General features: G+C 48.2%; 1 protein-coding gene across 1 annotated transcript in view; it reads left to right on the forward strand.

Moving 5' to 3' along the window:
• TRPM8 (transient receptor potential cation channel subfamily M member 8) overlaps positions 1–17,204 on the forward strand; it is a 77,616-nt gene that overhangs the window by 47,119 nt on the left and 13,293 nt on the right. Inside the window, exons 17-21 of the mRNA XM_011223321.3 lie at positions 815–906; positions 2,045–2,186; positions 3,249–3,420; positions 4,751–4,928; positions 14,599–14,789. Coding sequence (XP_011221623.1) covers positions 815–906; positions 2,045–2,186; positions 3,249–3,420; positions 4,751–4,928; positions 14,599–14,789 — 775 coding nt within the window. The remainder of the gene's footprint in view (positions 1–814; positions 907–2,044; positions 2,187–3,248; positions 3,421–4,750; positions 4,929–14,598; positions 14,790–17,204) is intronic.

Genomic DNA, 17,204 nt, shown 5'->3' on the forward strand with positions numbered 1-17,204 from the left:
TGTCACACCTGATCTGATGTCCTGTGTGCCGGGAGTCCAGCAGTGGTGCTTGGAATCCTGTGGGCTCTCAGTCAATGTGTTTGAAATGGATGGACGAATGAGAGGGTCTGAGGTCCACCCTGGAAGCCCCCAGACCCAGCAGGCAGATCACCGAGAGGCTGTCCAGATGTGGTCTTCTACTGGATCATTCTTTCTGTTTATCTCCTGACATGCTTTTTTCCGAGAAATCAGGCCGATATGCACAAGTGATGAAAGGATCACTGAGGCACATTGTTCTCGTCAGTCATTTCTGTGACCACATCTGCCCTCACAGGCACCACATAGAATACCTGTGTGCAAATTAAAAAAAAAATCCTTTTATCATGATGCTTTATTGCCATGTGCCAAAAAGTATTAATGATAAAGGATTTACGATAAAGTATGAAAGTATTTATAAATCTGTGATGACGACAGTATGGATAGTACCCTCTAGAGTTGTGCAGTGCACAACTTATATCACTGCACTGGGTGGCCTGGGTATTCCACATTTGCCCATACAGGTTGGGCCCACTGTCTGTGGGTTCATCTCTAAAGAACAGTAAGGATGCACGAGTCCCTCTTCTGACTTTGTCAGCAACACATGCAGAATGGAACAGTGAGCATGCAACCTACTTTCTGATTTCCCTGGAATATCATGGGGCACGTGGTAGGGCATGCTGTTGGCTCAAAAAGGATCTGGGACAAAAATGCGTGAACATTTAAAAAAAACAAACCTGGAAGCACTCGATGTTTCCCAGCTGCTGATGTTCTCTCTCTGTCCCTTTCCATGCTGCAGTGGTACATGAATGGGGTGAATTATTTCACCGACCTGTGGAATGTCATGGACACGCTTGGGCTTTTTTACTTCATAGCAGGCATTGTGTTTCGGTAAGTAGGTCTCACCACCTTTCCCAGTTTCAGGTGTTTTTGGATTTTCTTGGGTGGAGGGGTGAAGAAGAGATCTTTGATATTTCAAGCCCAAGATGAGCCTGTTTTCTCTTTGCCTCCATTTTGAAATTGTTGCAAACTCCATTGTCTCGGCCTCTTCAAGACACAGCTTGGCTGGCCAGTTGCAACTCCTCTCTTCCCCCTCCTGGTGATCTCTGCTTGAGAAGTTCTTTACAGTGTTTCTCTTGGCACGGACAGAATTTGCGGGAGATGATTAGAAATCCAGGAAAGACATATTATCTTTGAAAATGCACTTCTGCTTAGATGCTGGCTATGGAACCTGTCCTCCCAAAGCCAGAGTATAGGAGGAGAAAAACCAATCTAGAATCACTGTTGAAAGGCAATGTGTACTCCGCGTGGTAGAGAAATTGAGGCATGCCCAGACTGTGGCTTACACTGCCCATGCGCGCCTCCCCCCAGGCCTGCCTTCCCCAGGCAGCTTCAAGGTCAAGCTCATGGTCATACTTGAGCTGCATGCACGGTGTCCCCTCTCAGAGAAGCCTGGCTCTTCATATTTACACCTACCCATGCTCACTCTGCAATTTGAAGTGAGTAAAAACTCAGTTTCCCCCTCCAATGATTTTCCTTTCTACTTGGGTTCAGCATTTGAACCACATGATTTCTAGAGAATTCCAGGTAGAAGGCGTATGTGGTTTTCACGAACACTTTACTGGGGGGTCAGTTAATCAAATGATCTGGTGTGAATGAGAGAAGTCTCCTTAGGGGAAGCCTGGCAGAGCCCCTTCCCGGGTGGCTGGGCAGGGATGGAGACTGGGATCATTGCAGGGGCTGCGGGGACCAGGGCGTTAGCGATAATGTGACTGGGTTCTCGAAGTAGTGGTGTTGGATGATGAAGGATTCAAGGGCAGGAACTTCTGAAACTCTGTCTTATGCAATGTCATTGCTCTCCTGGAGGCCGCGGGAGCAGAAGACCAGTGACTGACAGGTGGTGTCCTTGGCCTGTTTCCACTCAGTCCCAGGGCCCTGACTCTTTTTGTATTTGCTTTTTTTTAAAATAAAAAACAAAATTTTGAACTGTTTTGTCAGTATCTCACACGTTCTCCCCTTCCTTCCATAGGCTCCACCCTTCTAATAAAACCTCTTTGTATTCCGGACGAGTCATCTTTTGCCTGGATTACATTATATTCACTCTAAGGTTGATCCACATTTTCACCGTAAGCAGAAATTTAGGACCCAAGATTATAATGTTGCAGAGGATGGTAAGAATGGAGAATATTTGTGGTTGCCATTCTGCTTGCTAGACCCAAAGTTTCTTCCGTGGTCGGTAGATGGGTTTTGCCCGTAGACATGTCACAGTTGGTAAGGTTTGCTTTCCTTGATGTGTTTCTCATCAGGGGCCTCTCCCAGCTTAAAATTTAACAGAAAATGACTAGTAGGAGTAAGAGGTTAGTTAAGCGCATTGCCAAGAAAGGTATCTATTCAGATTTTCCTCTTTACCAGGTGCTTTCATTTGAGTCACGAGCCAAACTGAGTCACAGCTCAGTGAGAGCATAGACAGGATAGAGATGTTTATACCCATTTTACAGATGTGGACCATGGAGGTTAGTATGTTTGTCTGGTGGTGTGCAGCAGATTAGGGCTTCAATTCTACAGCCACGTAGTATAGATGTTGGACAAACGCTACCAGCCCTCTTTCATAGGGACGTCCAAGGGAAAGATAATTACACACTGACGATGTTGGTTTCCTAAGCTTGTTTTCCAGATGACCCAAACCTCCCGTGCTTCTGTCTTTAAATCAGATGGGCGTTTGAATTAGCTCATCTGGAGGTTGCTTTCCAACACTGGGGTTCTTTTGAGTTTGTGGTTTTAATTCAAAGCATATCTGAGGCATCAAGTCACCATGAAGTCATGCTGTGTGTGCAAAAATTTAAAAAAATGAAACTGTGCATTCTTGTCTCATAAAGATAGTTTTTATTTTCTTTAAAAAAAAAGTACTGAGGACCCAATGGAGGGATTTCAGGAATGTGAACGTGATGAGACGGAGAGAAGGACAGGTACTCTGAGTTGGGTCCCTCTTCTGCTCTCAAGCTGGTCCCTCATTCGAAAGTTTCTGTTGCTGAGCTGGTTTGGAGACCTACGAGCAAAAATGCATCAGTTTTAATTCCAGAAGATAGACGTCCCAAGACCCCAAGGTGGCTGTGGCCATTTTTAAAATTAGAGAGAACACTGGGTGACTAGAATCTCCGCCCTTCCCTGTGGTCAAATGAGCAGACGAGCCACCCCGGCACAGACCTGACTCCCTTCTCCTGTCCCCCTGACAGCTGATCGACGTGTTCTTCTTCCTGTTCCTTTTTGCGGTGTGGATGGTGGCCTTTGGCGTGGCCAGGCAAGGGATCCTCAGGCAAAATGAACATCGCTGGCGGTGGATATTCCGCTCTGTTATCTACGAGCCCTACCTGGCCATGTTCGGCCAGGTGCCCAGCGACGTGGATGGTGAGCCTGACCTGGCCTGGGAGGGGACATCTGGGAGTTGGTGGTTGCTTCTAGAACCAGCCCCCAGGGCTCCCCACTCTGACCCACAGCAGGAGTTGGGCCAATACCAGGGAGTAAACGCTGACCCTCTCAACCTTTTCTTTGTGTCTGAGTGGGATTTTTTTTTTAAAGATTTTATTTATTTATTCGACAGAGATAGAGATAGCCAGTGAGAGAGGGAACACAAGCAGGGGGAGAGGGAGAGGAAGAAGCAGGCTCATAGCAGAGGAGCCTGACGTGGGGCTCGATCCCACAACGCCAGGATCACTCCCTGAGCCAAAGGCAGATGCTTAACCGCTGTGCCACCCAGGCGCCCCCTGAGCGGGATTTTTAGGTCTGCCTTGCCGATGCATCCAACAGTGTTAGTCAGCGATTATGAATCTTCTTGAAAATAGCGTTTCTTATGTTTTCAACAGCGATGTGGCAATTGGCAGAAACGAAACTCACTAGTGTAAAAGTGGCGGTTGTGAGTTGTACTCTCTTAAGTAACTGGGTGCCCATTTATTTCCGAAAGAGCAATATTGAAAATTTTGCTCAGGAACCTGACATTTCAACTTCCGGCCTTAGCCCGTGCCGGGCGTGTTTTAGAGGCAGGATGGTGGTGGCCCAGATGGCAATAATGTGCACACTCCGGCTTGCGTGAGGAAAGTGCGGGGCATGTGCAGACCAGCGTGCATCTTGAATGAGCTGCCTAAAGCATCTTTATGATGCTGACAATAGCCTGGGCTTGTCGTGTTCTGTCCTGCCGGGACACGATGATCCCAATGTTCCCCCTGCCTTACTGGTCACATTTCTCAGCTCCCTGGTGTTTTCTCCATTATCCCTGTAGCCTCAGGCTGTCCTGGCCTCTTCAGCCGCAGCCTCTCCCAAGACCTTAGCTCTTTTCCCGAGCGCTGCTGGGAAGGCACCTCGTTAACATTATTTCCCTTCTGCACACGTACTCACCATTTTACCTAAGGGAGCGCATGTCATCCTTGGGACAGCCCTACAGCCCAGTGGCTTTAGTCCTATGCGGGGACGTGGACGTTCTCCAAGGCCCCCAATCTAGGGTCTGTCGCGGATCCCGTCCTTGACATCTCTGATTTCATCCCTCGTCTCCAGTTCCTCAGCCCGTTTGGTTGATTTTATCTCCTCAACGTCGATGAAACCCGACCACTTGTTACCATCCCCCCCTTCCCACCGTCCTCACTACGTCGTCATTGTCTGGCGCCCCCTGCCCCCACCCCACGGTGCTGTAGTTCTCCCCCCTCCAGAGGGTCCTCGCTTTGCCTTTTGGTTTCTCCGTCCTCAGGCACCACGTACGACTTTGCCCACTGCACCTTCACTGGGAATGAGTCCAAGCCACTGTGCGTGGAGCTGGACGAGCACAACCTGCCTCGGTTCCCTGAGTGGATCACCATCCCCCTCGTATGCATCTACATGCTCTCCACCAACATCCTGCTGGTCAACCTGCTCGTGGCCATGTTTGGGTACGTGCCCTGTCACGCGTGTCTCGGGTGATCGCGGTGTGGCAGGCCGTGCGCCAGGCGGGGCTGCAGGAGCCAGGAGCGAGGCCATGAAGGTCCACCCTTAGCAGCTTGTGTGAGAGCTTGGGGGCGGGTGGTCCGCAGGGGCTGCGGTCTTAAAGGGACTATGTTAAAAATACAGTATGTCCCGGTTAGCTGTGCTGTAAGTTTATATGACATCACAGCCAGGTACCTGTGACACCCGCCAGCGCGTTCAGCCCCCGTGTGGCTGGCAGGCATCCGGCCGTCTGCTTGAGTGCTACGACGTGGGTGTGGTGCTGACGCAGCGCGGCGTGGCTTCTCCCCAGCCTCCTTGTTTCCTGGGGACTCGGTGGCCTGGATCCTGGGGTTTAAAGGACTCAGCCTCTAGTTAGTTGCTGCTGTGACATTTTTCAGTTTTTTTTAAATAAATTTTTTAAAGGATTTTATTCATTTATTTGAGAGCAAACAAGAGAGTCAGTGAGAGAGAGAGAAAGCACGAGCAGAGGGAAGGGGCAGAGGGAGGAGAGGAAGCAGGCTCCCCGATGAGCAGGGAGCCCAACGCGGGACTCCATCCCAGGACCCTGAGATCATGACCTGAGCCGAAGGCATCCGCTTCACCGACTGAGCCACTCAGGCACCCGAAATTTTTCAGTTTAAATACAGATCACAAGAGCAGAGTCGTAAGAGTGACTTTCCTTTGGGGCTCATGTCTAATGAGGTAGAGAGAGAAGACGACGGTGACTGTAGGAAACGTTCATTGCCTTTGGTGGTTCTCCTTACTCCTGTGAGAAAATCATGATTTTCGTTTCCCTTCATCCTTCTTCGGAGGGTTCCAGGGGTTCCAGGGGTTCCAGGGGTAGTTAAAGTGAGAGAACCATTGTATGTTGTTGCTTTAAGGTAGGTACCTATTTTGAGTACGTGACCCCAGCACAGACAGACAGACAGACAACTTAGCAATGAAATACCCTTGTTAAACCTTGGGGTGGAAGAGAAACACTCAGTCAGCATCAGAAACCAAGAAACTAGGAAAGACAAGGTAAGACTTTTGATTTCGTAAAGCAAGGGTTGAAGGTAAGGGTTTGATCTCAGACAAAGTTCCCTGATAGATGGGAATGTGTGGTGGCCAAAGACTTTTGATTCCTAATGTAGAAAGAGCTTCTGCAGATTCGTAGCAGAAAGAGGACCCAATAGGAAATTGGCGGAGACAGTGCTGTTCGCAGAGGAAAATTCAAATGGCAGAAAATCACATGAGAAGGGGCACCATCTTGTTGATTGGAAGGGCCCGATGAAGCCGACAAGATGCTGGTCTAGGACCCATCAGATGAAGAGAAATTTTAAAAAGCTGTTTCTGTTGGGGATGAGGCTGGGAAATGGGCATTACTCCCAGCAACATGAATTGCTTCTAAGTCTGTGGAAAGTGATATGAAAAGAGTCATCAGGAGAAAAAAACACACAAATCATTGACCCAACTTTGTCGCATCTGGGATTCTACCCTAAAGACATATATACAAGGATGCTTGTTGGGTCATTGTTTGATGCCTGTTGATGGGGGTCGAATAAAGCTTGCTATAGATGACCGAGTTTTGTGCAGGTCTTACAAAAGCCAGACCTCTATTTACTGACTTGAAAGAATGATATTTTGTTAAATATAAGAAACAAATTGCAGACTAATTTTTATATTTTTATAAAATATATAAAAATATTTTATAAAAATATTTATATGTTATAATCTCATTTCCTTCCAGTAAAAAATAAGAAATGAAAAGAATTGAATATGTATTGCACTTGTTCAGTGATCGTATATTGCCTTCAGAATTTAGAAGAAAAATAAGAAAAAGACAGTTGTCACATAGAGCACTGGGCTCCTGAGAGACACAAGGATTGCGCATGAGGGTCAGTGGCCTCACTTTGCCCAGGGCTGGGTGGGAGCACGTGCCTCTGGGGATGTCACCCCCCTATCAGGCTGAGCAGTGAGTGGCCTTCTGGTTTTCGGTGTACAAAGAAGCCCTCCCCCCGTCCAGCCTCTACACTGTCAGGTTTCTAAAATGTCACTGCTCTACTTAAAATTCTGGAAGGATTTCAGTATTTCCCCATAGCTTTCAGGGTAAATTTCAGGCTCTTCAGCTTTTTCCCAAGGCCATCCATGACCTGGCTTTTGAACACACCCAGGCCTCTCACTCTCTGTCCCTGCGAGGTACCCAGGTGTCTGTCCCGAAACAGGGTGATCTGTCAGATCCGACACTCTGTAAGTGCCGGGCCCTCTGCCGGGACTACTACTCCATCTTGACGGTCTCTCGCCCCAGTCCCGCTGCCTTCTAAGGAGCATCATCCTTTGGCCAAGTGGTCCCTGATGCCCCCCCACCTTTGTGTAGAGATGCCTAGCACCCCTTGTGCAGCGACAACCTTCTCTCCTTCTGTGGATGTTAAGTTCTAGAGGATGGCGATTGGGGCAGTCTCAGCACCTGGCACCTTGTGGGTTGGATGGATGAAAAGAACAGGGCTTTTCCGTGTTGAGTTCATCAGTCAGTTATTGCTCAGGAGGCTGGCTTCCGGGTCTAACACTCCCTGAGAAACACCAGTGGGGAATAACAGACCAGCACGGGCGTCATCACATAGATGTATAATGTCTGATCCGTGGCAGATGCCGGGCCACGGAGATCCTGTGGCTGTTGTTTCCACATGGACTTAAAGAGGGAATAGGCTACCTTCCCCATCACCACTCCCAGCTGGTGGCCAGGGAGGGACTCAGGAGTCCGGAAGCTAGACAGTGTCCCGGTCTGGGCTGCAGAGACGGGTGGCAGAGGCTGGGTGATCACGTGTCCGCGTGAGAGCAGAAGGGAGGGCAGCTCCCACAGGGGAAGCTAGGGCAGAGAGGGTGGTGTGGGCTCCCATTTTACAGTGATGATGCATCCTCACGACCTTTACATTGAACACTGGCTGGGCCCTGTGACATCTGACCACGGAGACAATTTCCACGGAAATTAAACTAAAGGGCCGACAGCTCCCGTGCCAGACAGGCGAGCTACACTAATCCGGTAAATCTCAGAGAGGCGGCGAGGAGAGGGCTCCTTAGAGCTGTTCTGAGTCTGCGTGTTGTGAGAGATTCACAAAAGCCCTTCCTGAGGACCATGCCACATGGTAATCCATTATCCGCATTATAATCGTGAACTTGGAGTGAGGAGGGACTGGAACCCAGCCGGTCATTTTCATGTTGAAGACGTGGATGCCGGGCAGCTCTGCGTCCTCGGCTCTGGCCACACTGCTTAGTGGTGCCCATTCGAGGCTGGATGCAGTTCTCTTCCTCAGGAGACCCCAGCCATGGCAGGGTACCTTACTGTCGCCCTATTCGGTGCTTAGGTGTGACAACTTGGGGGCATCCCTTCCCTGGGAGGGGCTTCTAGAATAGTCCTGGGTTCACCCGGGGGTCTTTTCTTCATTAATGTCTGTCCTGGGAACTTGTGAGCAGCTGGAGCCCCTCCCTTACCATCCTTGGGTTAAATCATCGGAACGCTGTTTCTGAGGGTGGTGGCCGTTGTTCTGGGCTTTGCAAGCCCACGGCCCCGGGCTGCGAGCCCTGTCTGGCACCACATGCAAATATTCATGTAAAAGCGTCGCCATACACAGTGGCAACCTTATGAACTGTAGCATAAATGTGCACTTGGGAATTTTAAAGCAATGTTGGAGTGCTCTCCAGATGGTATTCAACGGGAGAGGTAATGGATGTAAACCTCTGTGATTATTCTGCATTAAAGTTATCGATCCCAGGCCCTGTGTGGCTTATCAGAGCATGAAGTGAACTTGAAGTCAGTAGATGATTCTGGGTCATCTTGACACGCAGCTCTGACGCTTGCGGGCACCGTGTCCTGGAGATAAATCCACCCTATGCATTTCTTCCAAAGAGGACTGGTCAAACATGCCCTGATTGAGGATAATTTCTGTGACCCAAATATGTTTTAACCTTAGGAAAAATGTATGTTCATTATGAATATGCAGAAAAATAGAAAAAAGGAGATAATCACCCGGCACCAACTAAAGGTTTGGTGCCTCTTCACCCGGCTAAGGAGGGCTCTCGAAATGGATGGAAAAAAGAAAAGAGCCGATAATGTGATTGTAAGAAGAGCCCATGTTTACTGAAACTCCTCTGGGCCCGGCCGTCCAAGTGCCCGTCATGGGTTACCCCACTTAATTATCGATCATTGTTGTGTAGGTGTGGCTTGCTTATCATTTAACAAATGAGGAGTTGGAGGCAGAAAGAGGTTAAGTCTCTGCCATTAAGGAGTTGATGGGCACATAAACAGATACATAGAATATAATATAATAAATACTACAGTGTAACAATATAATCTAATAGACTAGAACACAGTATCATAGAAGCAGCACTGAAAAGGCTGTTACAGGGACTCTGGATACAGGAGGCAGTTAGGGAGCGAGACAGGGACTCTGGATACAGGAGGCAGTTAGGGAGGGAGACAGAACATTGGGGGCAGGGCTCGGGTGAGCAGCCCTGAGCAGAGGGGACATTTACTCAGAGAATCCCTTGCCGGGAGCCCAGAGCCCAGAGCCCATCCCGGGGCAGGAGAGGGGAGGCAGAGCAGGGGGAGATGAAGCTGGTCTGGGGAGAATCAGCCACTGAGGAAGGTGGAAAGGTAGGCAGCGGCTGTGTTGGGTGTCATTTATGCCATGTTTAAAGAAATTGGATGTTTTCTTGAAGGTGACGGGAGATCTCTGGGTCTTTAGACAGGTACACGGCATGGTCTTAATTGTGTTACCCATAGCAAAATACTAAACCGAGTTAGCCCTTCAAAGCTCAGTGCAGTGCAATCTCTGTCTCTTACTGTTGACGTTGTTGCCTGTTTTTTGATGCTGTGGAAGGAGAGGGGAACCAGGATGTGCACNCCATAGCAAAATACTAAACCGAGTTAGCCCTTCAAAGCTCAGTGCAGTGCAATCTCTGTCTGTCTCTTACTGTTGACGTTGTTGCCTGTTTTTTGATGCTGTGGAAGGAGAGGGGAACCAGGATGTGCACGATGGGGCAGTGGGAGGCCGCAGAAGTCAGGGTCCCCAGGGTCACAGGGCAGCTCTGGCCGGATATTGCTGGCGTGTCGGGGAAGGAGGAACAGATGGAAAACGTATGAAATCTGTGAAAAGCTGACAGGAGGTGTTTCCTGATTGAGATCTAGCTGGCAAGTCTCTCGTCTTTCAATTTATTCTAAAATTCTGCCATTGTTTTAGCAACTACTTTTCCTTTGTGATTTTTTTTTTTTTGCAGACTTGACATTCTGTTCTGTTGATTAGTCTATTTTGGTTTTTACTACCAAATGGCTTTAATTACTGACTTTAAAAAAATTATTTTCGCATCTGTTGTACAAGTTCCTCTTGTTCTTCTGATGCAAAACTCCTTTTGGCTTTTCTCGTGTATTTAATAATATGGAGGCGTCTAAGGCTCGTCTTCTGAAATCCTTTTTTCTTTCCCCTCTGGAAGAAAAAAAAAGTCTTGTCAATTTTATTGTGATGCTGTGAACTTTGCAGAATTGTTCCACAGAAGCTGGAATCTTTAAAAAACGGTATCTTACCATCCAGAAAAAAATGGTGTGATTTTCCATTTACTCAAATGTACATCATTTGCTGGTGACGTTTAATGGTTTTATTCCTATGGCTCTGGAAGATTTTTGGTTACCTTTTTCCCTAGCCATTTGTGATTGTGAGAAAGATATTTTTTCTATTTTTTTTTCAACAAGTAATTTTTGATACGTAGGAAGGCCATTAAAGTTTTGCTTATTTATTTTGGAACAAGTCTCCTTACTAAATTCTTTTTTTTCCCCTCCTTTTTTCTTATCATGTCATGGAAGGTTCCTCATATTTCTTATTTATTAACCTCCTTTCTTTTTCTCCTACTTCTTTTTTTTTTCTAATCAGAAATGGATGTTGACTTTGCCAGAAGACTTTCTAGCAACTATTGAAATGACATTTTCCCTTTTGATCTACGATGTATTATGAAAATGATGAATTATATAAATGATCTTAATACTTAGTCATCCTCTGTTCTCTGGTCATGGCATATTATTCTTTGAACGTACTGCTGGATTTCATTTACGTTCAAGGCTATCTGAGTCCTGAACATCTGTTATCTCTTGGTAACATTTTCAGTGTCAGCAAATTTCAGAAACTTTGTCTCCCTGTGGGGGGGCTCCTGCTTCCTCCTGTCCTGCTCAGAAGAGGGCACTAGGTGGTCTTAGGGGACCGAGCTCAGTCATCACAGAGCATCTCCCACCAGCTGGTTAGCAGAGGGCACAAGATATCACTGGAATTGTAGGGTCCGAGGGGACATTGTGTTATCTCTCTCAGAGAAGACTCTGGATGGTCAGGGGCTGGCAGGGAGACTCCCAGAGCCCGTTGGGAGAGATGGTCTCTGAGCTGCTCTGGACATTGGGGTTTGCTCAGGGGGGTGGACATGTACTGGTGCCAGGGTGCTGCCTGTCCCCTGCAGACATGGAAGACAGTGTCTAAAGAATATAAAAACGATTTTAACAAAGCAGCTTGAGGCAGTGCTCAGTTATCAGCCTTCCCTGGGGAACCCTCATGTGTCTTTGTCTGAGTCCAGACCTAATTTGGGGAAAAAAAGACAGAATGATTTGGAAGCTGCTATCATATGGGGAAGGTGGGCCTCAGTATATGTCAACCTCAGCATGGCCAGCCCTGGAAATGTGTTATTTATGCAAAGCGGCTTTGGGGTATTAATGTCCAGTAATCAGCCCGCTCCCTCTCAGCCCCTGGGATGTAGATGAGGATTTCTACTGTTTGCCCAGGAAAGGAAGGCAGCTCGCTGGATCCGCCTGTGCCCCGTGGTACAGAGGAAGTGGAGTTTCCAACGGGAGCCCACTGGGTTGTCCCGACGGACATAGGAAGCAATGGTAGGAGGCAGAGCTTTTCAGACTAGCAAATGCTACCCAGAATGGCCTGAGTTTGTGGGCCTTGGCCCCAATCCATTCTAGACTGGGGATTGGCCGGTGACTTTTTCTGCGAGGGCCAGCTAGGGTCTTCGCTTTGGCTAGACACCAAGCACCCATCCCTCCCTCTCTGCTTTGGAAAGACCATTCTAAGCTGGCGATTCCTGCAAAACCATGGGGCTGGGCTGGAGTTGGCCCCCAGTCCCAGTTTGCCAATCCCTTTTCTACATGACCTGGAAGATATGAGATGTTTTCACTGCCTCTGAGTGACCAGCTAAGCCAAGATGCAAATCTCTTCCCACTGGAACTCTTCTCAACCATAGTGCCACGCTGAGCTCCCAAGGAAGGGAGGGAGGCCCACCGGCCGGCCGGAGAAGTTGGCTCCCCCTGCTCTTAGCATGCTAATGTCCCTCCCTCCAATAGGAGCTGTTAGTTCCTGAGAAGACAACATTTGATGCATTAAATTGGATGCTGTTGCTTTTTTGCGTTGGCCTATTAATTTGTAGGCATGGAAGGGGCAGTCAGTAGCTATGTTAGCAGACATGATAGTATTTTAAGCTACTCTCAGGGGTGATAATTCGAATGGTGAATTTGTTCTGTCAGCAAAGCAATAGACTGATTCTGGCAAGTTGTTAGTCCCGACTTCATGAATCTGGGGCGTGCCCACCATCGTCCCCATTGTGGTGAGGGGCCTGCAGTGTCCTTTTCAGGCGGAACCAGCGGGGACTAGCGAGGACAGACAAAGATGTCGGAATTAGCCTCAAAGCAACTTGACCTACATTTGGAAGACGCTGCAGGCTCACTGCTGGGTTCACTCTGCTGCGTTCTCATTACATACAGTCCTGTGTTTCACCTCAAAAAATCTACCACATAGAACTGACATGAGAATCAGTCAAGCAGCCACTTGGCGTGCAACAGATAGATGTTCAAGAAACATGAATTCCCTTCCCTGCAAAGACTGCACCCCGTGGTTGAGTTGTAGGTGTTCAAGGGGCACTGGCTGCTAACACCCGCCCCCCTCAGAATCCAGGATCCGGGGTGTCCCATTCATCAGTCAGGTCCCACAGGAGCAAAGCCATGCTGAGGAGCAAAGCCACAATCGTGATGTGTATAGGTTAGTGTTTTGCTTGTGTGTATGATCTTTGCTTAAAGGTCTTTAAGTCTTCGATCGTAATGTACCATGGGGCAAGCATGAGGTCTCACAACAAACAGATCCGCTTCCTCTGCCCGGTCACCTCCTTCAGGTCTGGCCTGTGAAGCTTCTACCCAGAACTGGGAGAACTGAATGCATCCCCAATCAGGATTTGCTTATAGGAGATTTCAAATGTTGATTGCTCCTTCTTTGGCTCTCAAAGGGGTGATTTGATACCAGCAATAAAAGTATCTTGGATGGTTGAACTTACACAAATGGTAAAATGCGTCATTGTTTTCTTTAATTGAGTATCCGACCGAATCCTTTGGAAATGGAGCGTAGCTCAAAACATTTCATTCTCCACTCTGTAAGGGGGCTGTGCAAACAGATGCTGGGCTGGATGGCAGGGTCCAGGTCCTGGCATCATCATTTTCTAGTTGGGAGCCTCAGATGATATTCCTGCGCTTGCCATGCCTCAGTGTCCTGATCTGTTCACCGTAGATGATAATAGGACTTACATCCTCTAGACAGTTGTTTGCAGATCACGTCATTAATATAAGTTCGCTGCTTAGAACGGTGTCTGGTACGTAATGAGCGCTAGCTCTGCTGTAGTCGGTTTGATTTGTAACTGATAAATCAGGGGCGCAATCAGATATTTTTCTGATCAATGGACAGTTTTTCTAATTATGTAAGTAAGTAATGCCCACTGCATAATGCTTGGAAAGCAGACAGCAGGGAATAAAGAGCATCCACGAGGCGTGCCAGGGATGACCGCTGCTAATGATGGACTTATGATTTATGTACTGAGATTATGTTGTACGTATGAGTTTGAGCCTAATTATTTCACTTAGCATGTGTCATAAGCATTTCCCCAAAGTATAAAAATTATTCATAATCATTATTTTTAATGACTGTGTAATGCAATCTTATTGATTAGCCATGATGGGTGATACCTTTTCTTAATGTTGAACATTTCCGTTGTCCTGGAGCAGCTGTAACTTTCAGGACTGTGACAGACAGCTGTGTCTGTGTATCCGTTTATGTATATGTTTTTCTCAGTACCTCCTAGTTTTAGATTTCCAGAAGTAAAGTCATTGGATCAAAGGGATGAACATTTTTAAGGCCCTTGATAAGTATTAACAAACTTCCTCCACAGATTATTTACAATTAAACTCCAAATTGTTCCTAAGAGAGTCGACACCTTCGGCCTGGTTGTGGCTAACACAGTAACAGACTAACGAGAAGAGGGAATCCTTGGAAGGTCTTGAAGTAAAACGTTTTTTTGAAGTTCACTAGGCAGATTTTTTTTTTTTTTTTTTTTTTTTTTTTTTTTTGGTGATAAAAACAAAAACCCCAAACCGCAAAAGCCAGACCCAATCCTGGCTCAGCACGAGTGGAAGAGTGTTCGGGGCTGAGTTGTCCTGGCCCCGGGCTCCGTGTGGCTCCTCCTCTCCTAGTCGGGACCCAAGCGATCACAGGAATACCTTGTTATCAATACCGCTGTGCTTGCGGGGTGGGGGGGTGGGGAGGCGCGTGGAAGGCTGAGGCTTGCCCTTCTCTCCCCTCCTGCCAGCTACACTGTGGGCACGGTCCAGGAGAACAACGACCAGGTCTGGAAGTTCCAAAGGTACTTTCTGGTGCAGGAGTACTGCAACCGGCTGAACATCCCCTTCCCCTTCGTGGTCTTTGCCTACTTCTACATGGTGGTCAAGAAGTGCTTCGGGTGCTGCTGCAGGGAGAAAAACGCCGAGCCTTCCGCCTGCTGTGAGTGGCTTATCCGTCTGTGCCGGGGATCAAAAGCAGTGACTTATCCCAGGGAAGCGCGCCCGGTCCGCGGGGCCGCAGGAAGGAATTATTCACGGTTATGCCGCCCCGCGTGTCTGTGGGTCTGGAGAGATCAGGCACCAGGCCAGCCCGTGAATGACGCGAGGGGAAGGAGTAGATTAAGGGAGGGTGGCAGATCTGCCGGGACGGTCCTACTCCAGGGGAATGATTTTCGGGCAAGCATCATCATAACGTAAATAGGACATGGAACAAGCATGATTCATGGGAGGGTGTCAAAACGTGACTTTGTGTTTGCTTCTGGGAGCTGTTAGCCCTGCTGCAGCAGAGCTCATGGCTTCTCTGGCTGCTCCAAAGGAAATAGGAAATCTTACAGTCACTTTACTATAAATACAGTCCAGTCTATTAACCAGCTGCTTAATTGCCATTCGGGCTGGCGGGGGTGAGGGGGAGACTTCCCTTTTTGCTGCACCCCCTCTCTGCTGGCACAGTGGTCAGGAAGTGTGGGCCGTTGGCTTTTTCCTCTCTTACTCCCCTTCTCTCCCACCCACCAGCTGCCGTCACTGACCCGCCATGGGCTGGAACACGTGGGGGAGGGGGGGAAGAAACAGAAAGTCTTTTCCAGAAACGGGTACTGTTCTAGGCTGGCTCCATACTCTCTGACCTGGCACATGTGTAAAACTGATCCTTTACTGTGTGGGCACTTGGTGGGCCCTTCAGGTGTTCCCTGGCCGGCTCCTCACCTTCTTTCTCTGGCGCTGCTTCCCCTGAGCCTCCGAATGCCGGGGGTCCACACTGTGCACACTCTCCCTGATGGGGACCCACTTCCTTCCAGAAGGCAGGAATGTTCACAGCTCGGTGGGTTCTCTCTGTCCTGTGGCCCCCCAACCTCCTTAGCTCCGACAAGGACCAGGGTGCAGGAGGGACCCCACCCAGCTCCCTCTTCTTACCCCCAGCAGGAGCCAGAATCTGTCACTGTGGGATCTCTGTCACACTCGGGTACCCCGTTCCCAGGTACAGCTGTCTTCCCTTTACCAGGCTAGGTTTTCTTAACACCCGATCCTGGAGCCACTGAGCCAGACGGATCGTCCTAGCGCACAGACATGTTTGAACCACATTAAGCAGGAAAGCAGGGAGAGGCCTATTTTTATTCATTTGGATGTTGGACACAGAGAAAAAGATAGAAAGAGTACCACCAACCCATTCACTTTGCCTTCTAACCTCGGATTTATGCCGGGGGGTCTGGCTCTGGGGTGGGCTGGGGTGGCTTCTCCATCAAGCCCAGCACCGGAGCTCATGCACTGCAGGGACTACGGACATCTTTACATTTCTTTTAAAAATCAGGAAAAAAAGAGTGAACTTTTAGGTCACAAACTTTTAATCAAGGAAAGCAAAGCATGTAAAGGGATATACCCTATAACACATAGAGAAGAAACAGCGTAAGAACAGTCGTCTTGCTCAAGGCCTGCCTTCCTTTGCAAATACGAACTTGCTTCTGGGGGTAGAGTTACAAAGTCACGTGACAGCTGGGCTGCTCAGGCCATATTATTACCTGAATGGTTCTAGAGAAAAAACAAGCGATGGCTAAAAGTTGCAGGGAGGAAGATTTTGACTTGGTGTAAGCACAATTTGTGGTATCAGGAAGTGAAACGAATAGCTCTGTGGGTCATGAATCCCCACCACTGGTTGGATTCCGACTGGGCATGGCTGGGTGGAAGGGCTATAGGGGATGAAGGTCCACTAACTAAAGGTACTCTGTGCTCAGTCCAGGATCAGAGGAACCAGAAAACTCAGTCTATAATTAAGGACAAATCTGTTTTTTGAATATGGGGTGGAGAAGGCAGGACATAATGCATTACATCCCCCTCCCAAACTTATTTAATGGTTAAGCCCAATAGGAACATAAAAATGGGGACAGATTCCCCAGTTTGGCCATCAAGTGGACAGAAGCTTCAGTTTCCAGAGGCAAACAGGTCAGAAATGAACTCTGAATCTGCACCTGTTTCCCTGATGGGCCCCTGGGAGTATGACGATCTTACAATCATTTGGAGAAAAAGATAATGTAAGCTGTTGACGCTCTCTCTCTTCAAACAGTTCTTAGTCTCAGGAAGGAATAAAGAAACAGAGAGAATGGGAGACCAAAGCAGGGCAGGTCCTTCTCCACCCAGCGAGCAGTGATGACGGAGATGGGGAGTTGAGGGCCCCATTTACTCCTTAGAGATTCCGAAGGTGCCTGCTCACCACCCATTCATTTCTTCTTCCTGAAGATTGCTAATTCCAGAAACCACAGCACGCTGTGGTTGGCAGAACCTCTCGTGATAATTCATTTCCCAAATTCCACTTTGCATTTGCCTGCAAGTGAGGGGGACGTCATGGGATTTAAGCCTGAAATTGTCC

Source organism: Ailuropoda melanoleuca, chromosome 2, assembly GCF_002007445.2.
Source record: "Ailuropoda melanoleuca isolate Jingjing chromosome 2, ASM200744v2, whole genome shotgun sequence".
NCBI classification, from domain to species: Eukaryota; Metazoa; Chordata; class Mammalia; order Carnivora; family Ursidae; genus Ailuropoda; species Ailuropoda melanoleuca.